Genomic DNA, 16,804 nt, shown 5'->3' on the forward strand with positions numbered 1-16,804 from the left:
GGCAGGGATTACACTGTCATGGCCACCTATCCCTCTGATCCTCCTCTTCTCCTGAATGCTCCATCACTGCTAGTTGACACACCTCTTGTAACTAACCCCTCTTCCAATACCTCTTTGCCCCCTACCCCTTCCTTCCCCAAAGCACCAAATTCACAATGCTACTGTGTAGAGTGGATGGGTAATGGCAGTAGGGGAAATCCACATTCTACAACAGAATCAGAAACAGATTTAAATGGCCTGCTAGTCCTCAATGACCTGAATTTCTTCCACCACCCTCCTCTACAGGGTATTTCCCAGTGACCAACTTTTCTCTTCTCCTCCCATCTTCCCAATACCTGCTCCTCAATGTTATTCTGCCACCTCACGTTTCTTTTCCAGCTTTCCAAATAAAATTCTCATGTAATAAAAGATTTGTGTCTAGTCCAAACCCTAAATCCTATTGCTTTCAAATACAGAGCAATTCTCCTTTGAATAACTAACCTCTCAAATCTAGCTAACACTGGTGGGAGTGGAGTCATCACATATTTTATAGCCAAATACTCTCAGTTAAAGGTATCTTCCCAAAATAAAGAGAGGTTTTTTCTTTTGTCTTATTTTTAATAAGAGGAATTCCAAAATAGCATTTTTCCTTCCTGCTACATAAGACTTCTATGCAGTTTCAGCCATAACTACAGAGAAGTGGTGACCAATTTACAAGCAGATAATCTACTTTGTAGATTGACTTTCTACTGGGCTCCCAGGCCTTTCAGCTCCTAATGCCTAACCTGCCTCTTCTGGTTGGTACCCTCTGGGCTACCACCCAGAGTGGTGCAACTCTAGGGCATGTCTCACACTGTATCCACACATGTGGTTTTCATCGCATTCTAGATAAATGACGCTCCCTGAAGTTTCTGTGGAACTGGTGCCCCCTACCGGCCACCACTGGGAATCACTAGTTACACTGAACCTCAAGACAGCTGAGATGCCAAAAACAGCTGAGAAGTTTATGGAAGGATAGGAGTACTCTCTCCCATGTTTTTTGTATTCCAGTTTTTTGTCTTGGGCCCTACCTTTTCCCAAGATAATAAACACAGTACCGGGAATTGTTGATCTGGTTTAGAAGTGCTATCATTCACTGATCCCTAGGTCATTTAGAACAGAATACAACATAAGAGGCCCAAAATATAGGTAAGAGATGTTCCTAGTCTCAGGGACATTCAGTGTCAGATCCTTTGGTCATTCACACAACAGTTATGATAGTGATACTTCTTTCAATGTCTCCACCCCAGGAAATGGCATGACAACCCACTTAGTCATTTAAGCCAAATCCCAGGAGTCATTCTGGATAATTCTATCTCTTTTCTCTCTCACATTCAATTGGTTAATTTATTCATTACTATATTCAACAAAAATTAATTGAACTCCATATTCTTTTGTCCAGGTACTCATTAATATTTATGTCTATGTCTATATCTTATGTTTATATCTAGATAGACAGATAGATAGATACATGGAAAAAATCTTTGCCACAACTTTCTGAGGTGGCTGATCTTTTTCCCTCCATTTCACAGATGAAAAAACTGAAACCCAGAGAAATTTAGAATGAGGATTAAATGAGGTCTTACATGGAAAGCATTTAAAAGTGCTGGCACATATTAAGAATTCAATAAATGTTAGCCACTATTGATATTAGGTTAGAGTTCCTCCTAATAAGAACAGTAATGCGCTGTCCTTGCCTTTTCCATGCCTAGTTTACAGGAAAAGATAAACTAATCCAGGCAATTACAAAGTAGTGTGTGATGACAGAGAAAGTGAAGGGCACCCTGAAGTATCAAGAAAGACTTTCTAGAGAAAGCATAGTGCCACAGTAGGTGCTCAAAAAACAATCCTAAAATATGTAACCCAACAAATTAAGAACATCAAAATTGATGCCTGAATATTAGGTAAGATTTTACTTAAATGAGGGTGGGGAGGAAGAATGTCACAGGCTGGACTCACAGCATGTGCAGAGGCCTCCAGAGGCCACATTGGAGGAAGTGAAAGTCAGTAGAGGCTGGAGAGTAGAATACTGGGAAGGGAAACAGAGATGACATTGGAAAGATGAGTAGAGGCCTTCTGGTCATGGAGGCATTATAAACCAAATGAAACAATGGAAAGTGTGGTCGGAGTCATGAGGACGATGATGTTATTCAGCTTTTAGAAAACCAGTGGGGCTGAGGTAGGGAAAGTGGATTAGAGGAGGGGATTAAGAAGGGAAGCCAGTACAGAAGCTCAGGAGTGAGAGACCATAGGCAGGAGGGATGGGTACTGGGATGGGAATTGACATGGAAGACATTCGGGAGATGGAATTAGAAGACTTTGAAGATTGCATTGGGTTTGGGGGAAATAGAAGAGATGGAGTCAGTGTAACAATTAGGTTTCTTTTGGGGGGAAATTTGGATGTATTTTGCTACAATGCTAAGACAAAGAACACATGAGCAGATGAGCAAGACTGTAAGAGATCTGAGGAGGCCATATATTTGTTTTTGGACATGTGGAGTCTGAGGGGCCTGAGAGACACCAAAGAGGAGGTTTCCATTAAGGAGATGGACACATGGGTGTGGGGCTAGGGAAAGAATCTGGCTAGAGATAGAGACTTGGGAGTTGTTAAAATATAACTGGTAATCAAAGTCATGAGATTAAGGAGGGTATATAGAAATGTGGGATGGGAAGAGAAGGGGGACCTGAAAAAATTACTGAGGTACATTTAATGGATGACAGGGGAAAAGACTGAGAAAGGGCAGCCACAGGAGTTGGAGAAAACCAAAACAGAACACGGTATCATGGAAGTTAGGAAGGAAAATGTTTCAAGAGGAAGAGAACTGCCTCTGTGACAAATGCCACTAATGGTCAAGTAAGAGAGAGAGTGTAGCACAGTGGTCAAGCACATAGGCTTTGGATTCAGATTGCCTGGGGCTAAATGGCAGGTCAAGACAAGCAACCATAAATTCAGAGGCTGCATCACTAGATGTGGAACTGACAGACCAGGAAGTGGCAGCTCTAGGGCTCAGTCTGTATCTATGGTTTATTTGGAGTTCAACTTAATCAATCACCTTAGCTCCTGAGTGGGGAGTATGCTGCAGTCCCAAGCCCATGGGGTCTTCCCTGGGGCATTTCCACCTGGCCTAGGATCTGGAGCTGCAGCCTGGGTCTCTCTCTGCTCACAGAACCTCAGCACACTGCATCAGCAGCTAGAGCAAGGCAAGCTCCTGCACAAGCAGCAACTGGCAGAGTGCGGCCAGCAGGAGAACCTCATTAAGAACCTGACCAAACAATGGGATGCCCTGCGGGCTCAGCATGAGGCGTTCCTGGAGCAGGTGGGCTCTTCCTGTCACCTTTCCTGTACTGCTCCCCTCTGGGAGAGGACAACCCCTGATAGGATGTCCAGAAGAGTGCATGGGGTGATTTGTCATGGAGTCTCCTGGGGGAGGGGGCAAAAGTAAATAGGATGGCTTGAGGACTGGTCCCTTCATGGGGACTCCTAGGAAGAGTTGATCCCTGTTGGCAACAACACCTTGAAGAAAAAGGGCATTTCAGGAGCACACTTCAAGAGTGAATCTTTCCTCATTTAGATGGGCAAGGCATTTCTTGGGCCCCTGAGCCAGCTGAAGGTGACCGACTTTGAGGAGATCCGGAGCTATCGAGCACCACCCGAATCTGTAGTCCAGGTGACTGATGCTCTGTGTGACCTGTTCCACCGTGAAAGAGGCTGGGCCAGTGCCAAGCAGCTGTTATGCACTGAGGATTTTTATCAGGTAGGGTATGTGGGACATAACGGATGAGGAGAGTGGATGCATAAAGGGGACACTTGACAAGGTGAGGAGGCTAGGGCAGGGTTCTGAGCATCTGTGTTTCCATCCTTTTTAACAAACCTTCTCAGGAGCTGGTGTTCTTCCCCAAGGAGAAGATGACGGACTCAGAGGTGATAAGGTTAAACCTAGCTCTGAAGGCTCCAGGTATGAGTGATGCAGCACTACGGGCAGTAAGCATACCTGCAGCAAGGCTGGCAGCCTGGCTCTGGGCTGTTCTGCACTACAGGCTAGCACAACACCGAGGACTGCCCACGGGCCTGCTGCTGCGGCAGGTGGAAGCCACACTGGCTCGGGAGCAGGCCCGCCTGGCCTACTACCAGTTCCAGGCTCAAGATACTCTAGAGCACAATTTGGCCCTGACCAAGGAGCTGGAGGATGCTCAGGCTTCCCATAGCCGTCTAGTAGAGAATCTCAGTTGTGCTCAGAGTTGCCAGTATCACAAGTGGCCCATAAGGGCTGCACTGCTCACGCCCATGCATTCTTGGACTACAGAGCTGCAGGTAAATAGCCCCTCCCAGATTTCCCCCCAAAGTCCACTTCTGCACCACTGCCTGCACTTCTCCTCTACCTGTTCTCACTGTTTCCCTCTGTTCCACTCTGCTCTTCTTGTCATGCTTTGCTCCACATCCTGTCTTATTCCTTCTCTTCCTGACTATCTGACTCTACCATCCTCACTCTGGTTTTCCCTTCCACACCAGAAGCTGAAGGGGCACTGCACGACTGTGTTTGGAGATGCCCTCCTGTGTTCAGCTGCCATCATTTACCTGGGTCCTTTCCCACCAGTACGGCGCCAAGAACTACTGGCCAAGTGGCTGGCTCTGTGTAGGGGCTTTCAGGAGACCCTAGGCCCAGACGATGTGGCACAGGCCCTGAAGCAGAATCAGAAATCTGTCATTATACCACCAAAAAAGCCCCTGCTCTCCACACGCTCTCCCTTCAGCCTTCTGTCCTTGCTGAGCTCTGAATCTGAGCAGTTCCAGTGGGACCGAGACCTGAAGCCCCAGGCAAAGTCAGCTCGCCTGGCAGGCCTGCTTCTGCGAAGTTGCACCCACTACTATAGTTGCCGCTGGCCCCTGGTACTTGACCCCAGCAACCAGGCTCTCATCTGGCTGAACCCACTGCCTCTGGAAGATACTAGATGCATGGCCCCAGTTCCCACCGAGGGCAAAGGTAAAGCCAGGGATCATAATCACAATGCTTCTCGGGTGTCTGAACTGCCCAACCCCAGCCATAGTGCTCTTCCTTTTCACAATAAAGACACTAAATTTTTGTAGTCAGGCGATCCCATATTTCACCAGGCTGTTAAGTTTGGCCACACTGACAGCTTTTGGCCCATATTGCAATGATCATGGATCTGAGGCTGAGCAGTCCGTCCGTCTGTGATCTTCCACCTCCCTGGCCCGCTCAGCACCACTGGAAACTTGGCAAAGAATTTAGGGCTTTACAACCCAAAATTGTCCTATGTTCAGGGATTCTGGGAAAATATTTCTATTGGTTCTGCTTGGATCACAGACCATGTGGGTGGAGTGTAAGAAGGAACATTTCTTAGGGGAAGGAAGAGAAGGTGTTTATTTTCCAGAAGAAAGGGTTAGAGGTGATGACAGCAGACATCTCTGATGGAAGGTTTATAATAATGGGGTCTATAATCAGACTGTCTGGGTCAAATATCTGTCCTTTGCCAGGTGTTGACCTAAGGCAAGATACTTAATCTCTCTAAATCTAAGTTTACATAAAAAGGGTTCACACAGTGCCTAATATATCCTATTCAAAACGTTAGTCATTATTACTACTAATATATCACTAATACCATCATTACAGTCCACCCCTTGGTTATTCAGCACCACTTCCCATTGTGCCCAAGCACCATTACCAAAATACCCATTAAAGAACTATAAATGAATTCACCCCCTGAGAGACACCCTGAAGAAACATCTAATTGCTGCATACAGTTCTGAGTCCAGGAACTCTAAATGATGTTCTTTGCTCTTGATTAGATCTGGATGTGGCTCTTCATGATTTTTTTCCTCATAGAATTTTTATTTATAATTTTTAAAAGTCACATTGTGACTTATTTTAATTTTTTTAAAGATTTTATTTATTTATTTTTAGAGAGAGGGGAAGGGAAGTAGAAAGAGTGGGAGAGAAACATCAATGTGTGGCCGCCTCCCATGTGTCCCCTACTGGGGACCTGGCCTGCAACCCGTGCATGTGCCCTGACTGGGAACCAAACCAGCGACCCTTTGCTTCACAGGCCCGTGCTCAATCCACTGAGCTACACCAGCCAGGGCACATTGTGACTTATTTTAAGTATATTTTATTGGTTATGCTATTATAGTTGCCCCAAACTTTTCCCCTTTGTCCCCCAACCTGGTACCCCACTTCCCCCCAGCAATCCTCCCCTTTAGTTCATGTCCATGGGCTGTGCCTACACATTTTTTGGCTTCTCCACTTCCCATACTATTCTTAACATCCCCATGTCTCTTCTGTAACTACCAGTTATGCTTCTTATTCCCTGTGCTTTTTCCCTCATTCTCCCCTTTGCCCCTCCCTGCTGCTAATCCTTCATGTGATCTCCATTTCTATGATTCTGTTCCTGCTTTAGTTTTTTGCCCAGGTTGTTTTTTTAGGTTTAGTTGTTGACGGTTGTCTGTTTGTTGTCATTTTACTGTTCATAGTTTTGATCATCTTTTTCCCCCCAAATAAGTCCCTTTAACATTTCCCATAAATAGGAGCTTGGTGATGTTGAACTCCTTTAGCTCTACCTTGTCTGAGAAGCACTTTATCTGCTCTTCAATTCTAACTGATAGCTTTGCTGGATAGAGTAGCCTTGATAATTCATCCCATCTGGATGAGTATTTCTTCTTTAAATCTTTGGTTGCTGGACTTCGATACGGTTCAATTTTTCTGGCAGTTCTGGTTGTTTGGGGTTTTTTTTTTTTGTTTTGAGATTAATTGTGATTTCTTCTTATAGTTGTGCAAGAAGGCAAAGCATATCTACCTGTGCCTCTATTTTTGGCTGGAAGTCTTCATGATTCTATAACCTATGAGAGATTCCATGCCATCTCACCATATCAATATACCTGATATGCAAAGTGAAGCAAGATCAGATCAAGACAATTACAATAAACTTCCTGCTTAGAAACTGGGACAGGATAAGAAAAACACACTATTAATTAGTCTCTAGCATGTACTATATAATGCCAGACAGAAATAGTAAGGCAAAAGATTAGCATTATTTCACTGGCGATGGAATTTTTGGACAGCCAATCCGGCTGCCCTGGGTTCTGATAAGTAGTATAATTTTCTTTGCCCATTGCCTCCAGGTTTATCTGTGAAAAAAAAAAAACAGTTGGGAAGGAGTCCCCTGTTTATAGCTGTTCTGCCTTAGATGTCTATGTCCTATTGGACTCTGTTGGGGGCTTGGGATTTGCCTTAAAATTAAGCAAACACAGATCACTTATTACTAGATGAAGAATTTTCTGGATAATCCCCTTATATCTCTCATCTTTTCCTTTCAGATTTCATTTATAAGGACTCTGTTAGCTATTAATTAATGCTACAAATCTTGGTACATTCTCATTCTTGAATTTAAACCATACCTTCTGGCTTCTGTCTCTTAACATTGGTTCTGGGGGCTCCACCAAGTCCACTAAGCTTTAGTATAATTGTCATCCATCTAAATCTTGGCCTTCGCCTCAGAGTTGTATATTAAAAAAAAAAAAGTCTTACTAGTGAGCTAAGGCTGATCAGCCATAGAATGTAGGCCCCTTTGCTTTGGGCTGTATCCAAATCAAAAGAGGAAAGGAGACTACTACCTTTATCAAGTAGGGAGGGCAGAGAGAAAAGTGTCTGGGGTGAGGCTTTCCTGATTCTCTAAGCTCCTCCAGTAGCTCATAATTTCCTATCCCATGCAACATGAATTAGAGAATCATTTTTACAAAGCAGCAAGGTGCGTGAGTATCTTATCATCTATGGTCTGAAATTGCTTGCTATGAGTAGAAAGGAATTTGCTTAAGGTTTCTCCCTTCTTGGTACAGAAGTAGAGCCAGCACACTCCAATATCTTCTACTAAATCCACTAAAGTTCAGGGGGCACATGGTCTAAGTCCCATGACCTAAGACAGCTTCTTACTTACCTCATAGCCCAGTCACCTTCCCAGTCGAGAAAAGAAAAACCCGCATTGCTTCCTCCAACACCCAGTTTGCTTTATCATTTAGAAATGCTCACACTACCAGTAACAAAAAGCCAAATTACCGTGGCTTAAACAAATAGGGACTTATTTGTAATAAAGGTTACTAATCAACTGACCTTAAGATTGGGATATGAGGGGGGAACCCCCCAAACTCTGGAATTTAGTTATAAAAAGTTGTGTGTTCTTGTTGAAACTTCAGTCACCTTCAAAGTACTCTCCATTTGATGCAATACACCTATCAAGATGTCTTTCCCACTGCTCAAAACAATTTTTGAACTTGTCAATATTGATGCCTTTTAGTGCTTCTGCTGTTTTTTATTACCTCTTCCACATCTGCAAAACATTTCCCTTTGAGGAGTTTTTTCATTGGGAAAATTTTTTAAAAAGTTGTTTGGGGTGAAACTGGGTGAATAGGGAGGGTGAGGCAAGGGTTGGAAGGTCATGCTGTTTTTGGTCAAAAACTGCTGAACATTGCGTGGTGTGGGCAGGCGCACTTGTAAATCACCCACCATGAAATGGGCAAACGTGCAAAAGAGTTTTCAAAAAAATTCACTGAAGCTGAATGCAGCCTCTCACAGTAATGCCAGCTGGTCCGCTGATACAGATGGATCCCTAGAACACTCATAGCAGACAAAGGCTGTATGACAAGGGCCCCGCTTTCCAGAAGATAATTATCGGGTTTTTTGGATCCCCCCTTGTAGTATCCTGAATTATCTGGGTGGGGCTAATGTAATCACCTGTACCCCTCTAAGAAGAAAGGAGGAAAGAAGAGAAAGTAAAAAAGATTTAAAACACAAGAAAGATTCAATGAACTGAACAGTTGCTGACTTGAACATAGAGTGGCTACAGGGAAAGAAGGGAAACTATAAGCCTGGAAGAGGCCCCCAGTCCCAGATGATGCCGTGGAGAATCAAACACCAATTACTGCCTTGATTTCAGCCCAGTGAGACCCTAAGCAGATCATCCAATCATGTGGTGCTAGGCTTCCAACCTATAGAACTGAGATAATAAGTAGGTGCTGTTTTAAGCTGCCAGGTTTGTGGTAATTTGTTAAGCAATAGGAAATGAACATACCAAACTGTACCACCAACTTCCACTTGTCCACTTCTTAAAAGCTTAATACTTCTAAGAAAGTTCTTGCCCTGGCTGGTGTGGCTCAGTGGATTGAGTACTGGCCTGCAAACCAAAGGGTCGCTTGTTCCAGTCCCAGTCTAGGGCACATGCCTGGGTAGCAGGCCAGGTCGCAAGTAGGGGGTGCACAGGAGGCAACCACACAATGATGTGCCTCTCCCTCTCTTTCTCCCTCCCTTCCTCTCTCTAAAAATAAATAAGATATTTTTAAATTACTAAGTTTTTAATACTTCAATAATAAGTATTTCTGTTTTCTGGCTCCTGCAGTAGAGAAGGCACAGGAGGAGGAGCTGAGATGGCCAATGGTTAGGCAAACCTCTGTGTTCACTATGCCGCCCATGACTAATTCCACCGTTTATGGCCTTCCACTCATAAGCACTGACCTCCGTATTAGTGATGACTCTTTTAGTTGTTAGTGACAGATTAGCTCAGGCAAAAAGGGAAAGTTACTGACTTGTCAACCCACAGAAAGGCAGAAATGGAGCCAATTTCGGGGGTGACTAGAACCCCCGCCCTGGAATTTTAGAGTAATAATAATGATGGCTAACATTTATTGACTGCTTACTAAGTGCCAGCTGAGTGCGTTCTAATTGTGGCTTTGTGTCTTCTTCACAGTAGCACTCTGAGGGACTCACTGATATCAACCCCATTTTGCAGTCAAGGAAACTGAGTCACAAAGAGCTGAAGTGACTTCCCTGGTGAAATGGAGCTCATGGGTAAACGGTGCTCCTGGCACGCTAGTTCTTCCTCTGAGAATAGGTCCTCTGCATCTTTCCGCACAGGGACGGGCTACAGGAAAAACGACGAAAAAGAGTGTGAAGAGGAGGACTCGGAAGAGGAAGACAATGATAGTGAAGAGAGTGATGAGGCTAGGGACAAGATAAAAGAGCAGAAGGCAGAGGAAAGGGGCAAGAAGGAAGAGGAGGAAAAGGAAGAGAAGCAAGAGCAAGAGAAAAAGGAGGATGAGACAGAGAGGCAGAAGTCAAGGCCAGCCTCTGAGACCCAGTCTCCGCCCATGCCCTACCTCAGTGTATTCTCAGGCTCTAACCCAGACCTGGGTCCTCAGCTGCTGGAGGCAGCTGCTTGTGGTAAGAACTGGTCCCCACGTGCCATATCCTCCTTCTGTCCTCCCCACACTCTGTGGCCCCTCGTGTCTCTCACACCCCAGTCGTACCTCACCTCCCACTTTCATCCCAGGCACTAACTCTATTGAAGAGCCCTGAAAGAATCCGGCTGTTATCCACAGGGGAGCTCATTTTGTGCATGGGGGGGCCTACATGCCGGCATGGTGGGTAGTGTGTCCTTGCCTCCCCCTCACAGGCCTGCCTGTGCTACTAACCAACATGGAGCTGGGCCTAGGATGCCAAGAACTGCAATGGCTACTGCAGCGGGAGCAGCTGAGCCCACCCCAGGTGCAGCCTGGCTTCTGTCTCTACCTGAGCACTAACCTCCCCCTTAGTGCTTTGGAAAAAGGTGAGGCCCAATGGGTAGGTTGCCAGCACAGCTTTGTGACATACTAGGCCCCCAGCTTCATTCAATCTGGCCCAGAGTAGGTTCAGGACTATAGCAGGGAACCACACTCCCTGTGCATCCTACCTTCTGGTTCTGCCCAGGGGAAGGGGTTACGTGTTTCCTATATGACCCCAAGTACTAGGTTGTGAACTGCTGAAGAGGCTGAACGTGCTGGATCTGGGCCTGAACATGGATATCCTCGAAGAACAGATGCTGCATGAAATCTTGTGCACAGAGCATCCCGAGCTCGAGATTCACTGGCAGGACCTCAAGACAAGAGCCCTGGATGCCCAAAAAGCCATGGAGGCTGCTGAGGTGCTCGGGAATCTGCTCTATAGGTTGGGATAATCTTTGGAGGGGCCAGGTATGGGTGTGGAGAAGAGTGGAGACGATGGGGGATTGTGGGGGAAGGGACAAATCCGTGCAACAATGACTGTACGCAGGAACGGCTCTTACTGATGCTACTGTCCCAGAACCGAAATCATCAGAAACCAGCCAAGTTCCTGCGAGACATGTTAAGGACACAGGCAGAACTATGTCAGCTGCGTGCCCACTATGAGGAGCTAGAAGACCTGAGGATGCGGGAGGTGGTACGGTGGGCACCCTATCGGCGTGTGGTCCAGCATGGAATGGCCATTATCAAGGCCCTTAGCCCACTGCAGAACCTGCTGCTACCCTTCCGTATGGGCTCAGAGAATTGGCTGGCAGCCACCAAGCAGGCTCTGAACAGCATGAAACAGTGTGAGAACCATCAGGGGCAGGATCTGCCCAGCCATCTGCTACAGCTGAAAACACAGCTGACCCGACAGCTGCTGGGCAGCACTGTAGCTGCACTGGGCCTGACCCACATACCCTTGGTAGGTGCCTTGGGTGCTTTGGCTCTGCTGCAAGTGGCAAGGAAGGCACCAGATCTGGAGAGGCTGGCACTTTGGCCTGGACTGGCAGCCTCTCCCAGCATAGGCTATAGCAAGCCAGTTCCAGGTGTGACTCGACCAGCCTGGCTAGGGCCGAGGGCCTGGCATGAATGTGGAATGTTAGAACTGCTGCCCCAATTTGCTGGGTTGCGTGTATCCCTGGCAGGCCACTCCAGTGTTTGGCAGGCTTACCTGTCACTGTCATCCACAGTACTGGGGCCTGCACCTGGGCCTGGGCCTGATCCATTCAGCCTCCTCCAGAAGCTGATCCTGTGGCGTGTGCTGAGACCTGAGTGCCTTACGGCTGCCCTGGCAGACTTCACCACCAGCCTCCTGGGCCGGCCCCTGGATGAGAACCTGAGTGCCTCCACCATACCCTTTGAACACAGCCAGGCTACTCAGCCCCTGCTGATCTTGTTGCCACGACCTGGTCACCCCACAGCTATTTTGCACCCCCTGACTGTCATCCAGAAATTGGCCGCACAGCATGAGCAGGTTTGAGCCATGCCTCTTGGCCACAGAGGACCCAGGCTCCTATGGACTGGGATGGGGTGGGTTGAGCCTCCCAACATTCTCATGAGTCTTTTGGATTAGCCTGGGACTTTTGGGGTGACTGTGGCATTACTCTGGGCCTCTTGGGTCACTCTAGGGTCACTGAGTTATTCTGACATCTGTCTGTGCTCCCCAGGGGCAGAAGCACCTGGAAGTGATAGCCCTGGGCTCTGAGGCCTGGGACCCGGTTTCCTATGTGGTCAGCACTCTGTGCCAGGCAATGCACAAAGGGCACTGGCTGGTGCTGGAGAACTGTCACCTGATGCCTCACTGGCCAAAAGAGCTGCTACAGCCCTTGCTGGGGCTGCTGGATGGAGCCACGGGTGGGTTTGCTGCTAAGAGATCATTTCTAGGACTCTTTTCCTACACTTGGGCCTAAGCTTGACCTCTCAGACCACATGGGCAATCCCCTAGCTTCCGGCCTGTCCCCTGTATTTGACTCTTGACCTCTTAGCCTCAAGTCTGATCCCTAGATTTGTGTCTGACCCTCTTTACCCACTGATTAAACTCAGCCCCATGTCTGTACCCTAGTGGTCTCGGACCTGGAGTTAGAACCTCTTTTAGCCCAACCTGCAAGTAGGATTGTGGTCCACAGAGATTTCCGTCTTTGGCTTATTGTGTCTGCAGAGGCTATTGCTTCTTTACCAGGTGAGGCACCAACTCCCAATCCCCCACAAAGGCTATCATATCAGATTGGAAGAGGGAGGGCGACTGCTGTGCTGACTCAGCACTCTCCTTTCTGTCTGTCTGTCTGTCTGTCTCTCTCTCTCTAGCTGTGCTGACTCAGCACTGCATGCCTGTTTTCTGGGAGCAGTCACTGGAGCTGGGCCACATCTTGATCAACAGTGTGGAGCTAGCCCAGCAAGGACCCTACATGCAACCCCTTACCAGGACGCTGCCCCTGCTCCTCCTACACAGCCTCCTGCTACACCGGCAGCAATATGGAATGAAGCTGCAGGCACACAGGGGGCGCTGGTGAGAGACCCGCCCATCCTGCTTCATCAGTCAGTCACACAGCAAATGCTGAGTATTTTCCCACAGGGTCTGGGATTCCCCTCTGGAGAGCACCAAAGTGTGAGGGTAGGGGGAAGCCAAAGACAACTTCTCCAAGGACTTTGGGACCTCAGTTTGAACTGAGTCTTGAAAGCAGAGGCAGATCAGGTGGAGATGAGTCCTTTCTGAGCAGAGAGAACTAGCAGGAGGGAGAAGGCAGCAGTGTGCCAGAGGTAGACATGCTAGGGGTTGAGTGGAAAAAGTGAGGCTTGTGGTAAAGGGCCTTTAAGACCATGCTAAGGGACCTGATTTTATCTTGAGAACAATGGGAAGCCACTGAGGGTTTTTTTTTTTAAAGATTTTATTTATCTTTCGAGGGGAAGGAAGGAGAGAGGGAGACCCAGTGTATGGTTGTGTCTCGTGTGTCCCCTGCTGGGACCTGGCCTGCAACCCAGGCATGTGTCCTGACTGGGAATCGAACCACAATTCTCTGGTTTGCAGGCCTGCGCTCAATCCACTGAGCTACACCAGCCAGGGCCCACTGAGGGTTTTAAGTAGGGAAAGAAATGTAGTCCTATTTCTCTGTTTGAAAAATCACTCTGTCTTCGGTGTGGAGAATGGACCAGACAGGGCTGGGCTGGAGGCAAGCAGAACAGTTTTAGGAGTCTCTGGAAGTCTCAAGGGAGAGATCATGGTGGTAGGGACTAAGGTCACAGCAGGGAGAGTAAATATGGGGTGAGGAAGAGGAATCAAGGATGGCTCTCAGAATTATCCTTGAACAATTAGGTGGCTGGTGGTGAGGGAAATGGTGATTTTTACTGAAAGCAAGTTGAATTTGAGGTCATCAATTGGCAATGACTAGTGAGCCCTCATGAGTTTGGAGCTCAGGAGAGATGTTTGGGTTGGAGAGAAAGATGTGAGTCCTCAGCATATAGATGGTTTTAAATGAAAGCCTACTACCTGCTCCCCTCCCCCAGGAGCCAAGTGACCTTCACCCAGGTCCTTCAGATTCAAGACCAGCTGTGGGCCAGCCTTAGTAATCCCCATGCTGCCATGCAGGAGCTGGCTGGTGAGACTCTTCCTGCCCCCGTGTAGTCATCAGCCCCCAGGAAAGGGGTAGATATGGGAGTACCGAGACCAGGACATCATTTATAACTCTGGTTTGGGAAGTGGTGGAAACTGCAGGGGCTGGAATTGAGGGGCTCTGATCTCGTCTTCAGCTTTGGTGTTCTATGGGGGTCCTCTGGGAGACAACGAGGACAGGGAGTCCGTGATTAGCCTCGTACATTCCTGCCTGAGTCCCAGCAGGGGGAGTTGGGACCAACCACACACACCCCAGTACCTTCTGGCCAGTCTGTTGCCCAACCCAGGTAAGCATCGGCCAGGTACCTGTGTTGGGGTGGGGAACAGCGCAGTGTAGTGCTACCCTCCTAGGAGTGAGAACAGCGTTGGCAACAAAGGGGTATGAGGGTACAATCTTCACATAGTTACAGGGTGATGATGGCTTATAGTGTCAGAGGAACAGTACAGACTCTTCTGGGTCTGTACTGGGGAGACACTTCGTCTCTCACCCTCCACCTCCACCTCCCAGAGCTGGAGGAGCTGGATGCTATGGCAGAGTGCAAGACCCAGATGCACCTACTGTCCACGTGGCCTGAACCAGGGATCTGTGGACTGAGCGCTAGCTCCCAGGCCTGGCTGCTGCGACATCAGAGTCGCGCTCTCCTGAGTGCCCTGCAACGGAGTTCACCCACTTGGGTGCCTATGCCAAGGGGAGGCTCTCGGCGCACCAAAAGTCGGCTACTGCAGCGTCTGGTTCTAGCCAAACGGAGACTGAAATCATTGCAGGCTCTACTGACAGAGAACACTCGCCAAGACCAGTCTGGCGCCCGGTGGATGGCGATGAGGCTAAACGAGGGGCGGCCTCTAGAGGGCTTCCTGCAGACCGAGGTGCTGGAATTGAACCAGCTGGTGAAGATGCTGCAGCAGGACCTTGACTGCCTATTGCAGCAGCTGAAGGGAGCACCCCCGTGTGCCTTCCCACGCTGTGCAGCTGTGGCTCACGCTCTCTGGACTGGCCGCCTACCCCCGCCTTGGCGACGCTATGCACAAGCAGGGCCGCAGCCGCCCTGGCACTGGCTGCGACAGCTGTCACGCCGTGGGCAGCTTTTGGTTCGCTACCTGGGCGCAGGCACTGAAGTACCAAAGCGCATTTTTCACCTATCAGCCTTTTGCTACCCGCGCCGCCTGCTGCTGGCACTGCGCTGGGAGGCTGCCTTTGCTACAGTCATCCTGGACCACTCTGTGCCCAGCTCGAATCTGCCTGGTTGTCAAGGCTCCAGATCCAGTCATCTTCCCCATAAACGTCAAGAGCTGAACAGCAACCCTCTGTACCTCCAGGTATCTTCCCGCAGCCCCTTCATTTCCAATTCCGCCCCCTCCACCTTCCTGATTACACCTCACAGCTATCCCACCTTGCCTGTTGGTGATCTTGTCTCTTCAGTAACCCCATCTTCTCTGATCCCACCTTACAAAGACCCCTTAGCTTCCTAGCCCTGACTGACTGGCTTCTGGCGCCCCCAGGTGGTGAACAGCCCAAACCCCACGGTTCCAGAGACAGGGCTGCTACTGATTGGGCTACAGCTCTGGAATGCCCAGTGGGACCCGCTAGCAGGGGCTTTGAAGGACAGTCCCTCCAGCCAGCCCAGCCCTCTGCCTCCAGTCAGCATCAGCACCCAGACGCCGGGCACCAATGACCTGCCACACCTTGCTGGCCTGGCTGTATATTCTTGTCCTGTGTACATGGAAGGGCCCCTGGGCACTACTAGGCTACACAGCAGGAATATCCTGATGCACCTGCCCTTGCCCACCAAGCTCAGTCCCGCCATCTGTGTTCAACGGAGAGTCCATGTGTGCAGCCCTCCCCTGCCCTGAGTCCTCAACCAAAATAAAGTTGGAGCGATCCAATGAAAGAGTTCTGAGATTTGTCAGAAATAATGGTGTGTTCACACTGAGGATGTGACACACTGAGGGGAAAGCGCAACTGAGAAGAGATGTATTCACACAGAAGGCAGAAGAGTGTGGATGCCTGGCAACCAGGGAAAGGGGAGTGTGGAGACACTATAGAGAGATGGGCCCAGTATTGGTCAGGCCCAGGCAGATCTGGGAATGGCTAACATGCAGGATCCAGAATCCTTGCCCAGCTCTCTACTATGGTCACAGCCCATTTTGCTAAATCCACAAGGGTATTTTCAAAGGGATAACATTACAATTCACAATGATTTCTAAGGGCACTTGGTGGTATTATTGGGACTGCCCCAATCCTGCCCTACCAGTCATCCCTTCCCCTACAGTGGATTCTCTGAGTGAGCCACACACACAACAAACAAGCAAAATGACACACAGTCCTATGTTCATTCAACAGTTATTTGTTGAGCCCTCCTTTGAACCAGGTGTTCTTCCAGGCACTAATGAGGTTGTTCTAATGCAGGTCGTTCTAAAACAGCCAATAAAAGGTCAACACATAGATAAGTTAAACTTGACTTTTAAGTGCAATAAAGAATATAAAGTAGGCTGATATGTTAGAGGGTGACTAGAGGGGAGAGTTAATATACAGGTTGAGCATTAGTAATGCCTGCTTGAGTGTGGTTGATTCGGTATGTGAATGTCTCGCACAAGAT

The 16,804-nt window shown here is 48.3% G+C and overlaps 1 protein-coding gene across 1 annotated transcript in view; it reads left to right on the forward strand.

Annotated features, from left to right (window-relative positions):
• Positions 1 to 16,059, forward strand: part of DNHD1 (dynein heavy chain domain 1) — a 67,430-nt gene extending 51,371 nt beyond the window's left edge. Inside the window, exons 28-42 of the mRNA XM_037051600.1 lie at positions 3,186 to 3,335; positions 3,591 to 3,773; positions 3,899 to 4,330; positions 4,529 to 5,000; positions 9,936 to 10,241; positions 10,474 to 10,626; positions 10,802 to 10,980; positions 11,109 to 12,074; positions 12,268 to 12,454; positions 12,663 to 12,779; positions 12,905 to 13,106; positions 14,102 to 14,193; positions 14,345 to 14,494; positions 14,716 to 15,524; positions 15,708 to 16,059. Coding sequence (XP_036907495.1) covers positions 3,186 to 3,335; positions 3,591 to 3,773; positions 3,899 to 4,330; positions 4,529 to 5,000; positions 9,936 to 10,241; positions 10,474 to 10,626; positions 10,802 to 10,980; positions 11,109 to 12,074; positions 12,268 to 12,454; positions 12,663 to 12,779; positions 12,905 to 13,106; positions 14,102 to 14,193; positions 14,345 to 14,494; positions 14,716 to 15,524; positions 15,708 to 16,058 — 4,749 coding nt within the window. The 3' untranslated portion in view covers position 16,059. The remainder of the gene's footprint in view (positions 1 to 3,185; positions 3,336 to 3,590; positions 3,774 to 3,898; positions 4,331 to 4,528; positions 5,001 to 9,935; positions 10,242 to 10,473; positions 10,627 to 10,801; positions 10,981 to 11,108; positions 12,075 to 12,267; positions 12,455 to 12,662; positions 12,780 to 12,904; positions 13,107 to 14,101; positions 14,194 to 14,344; positions 14,495 to 14,715; positions 15,525 to 15,707) is intronic.
• Positions 16,060 to 16,804: the final 745 nt, after the last annotated feature.

The sequence above is a fragment of the Sturnira hondurensis genome, unplaced genomic scaffold (assembly GCF_014824575.4).
Source record: "Sturnira hondurensis isolate 20B ecotype Veracruz unplaced genomic scaffold, ASM1482457v3 Scaffold0007378, whole genome shotgun sequence".
Classification (NCBI taxonomy): domain Eukaryota; kingdom Metazoa; phylum Chordata; class Mammalia; order Chiroptera; family Phyllostomidae; genus Sturnira; species Sturnira hondurensis.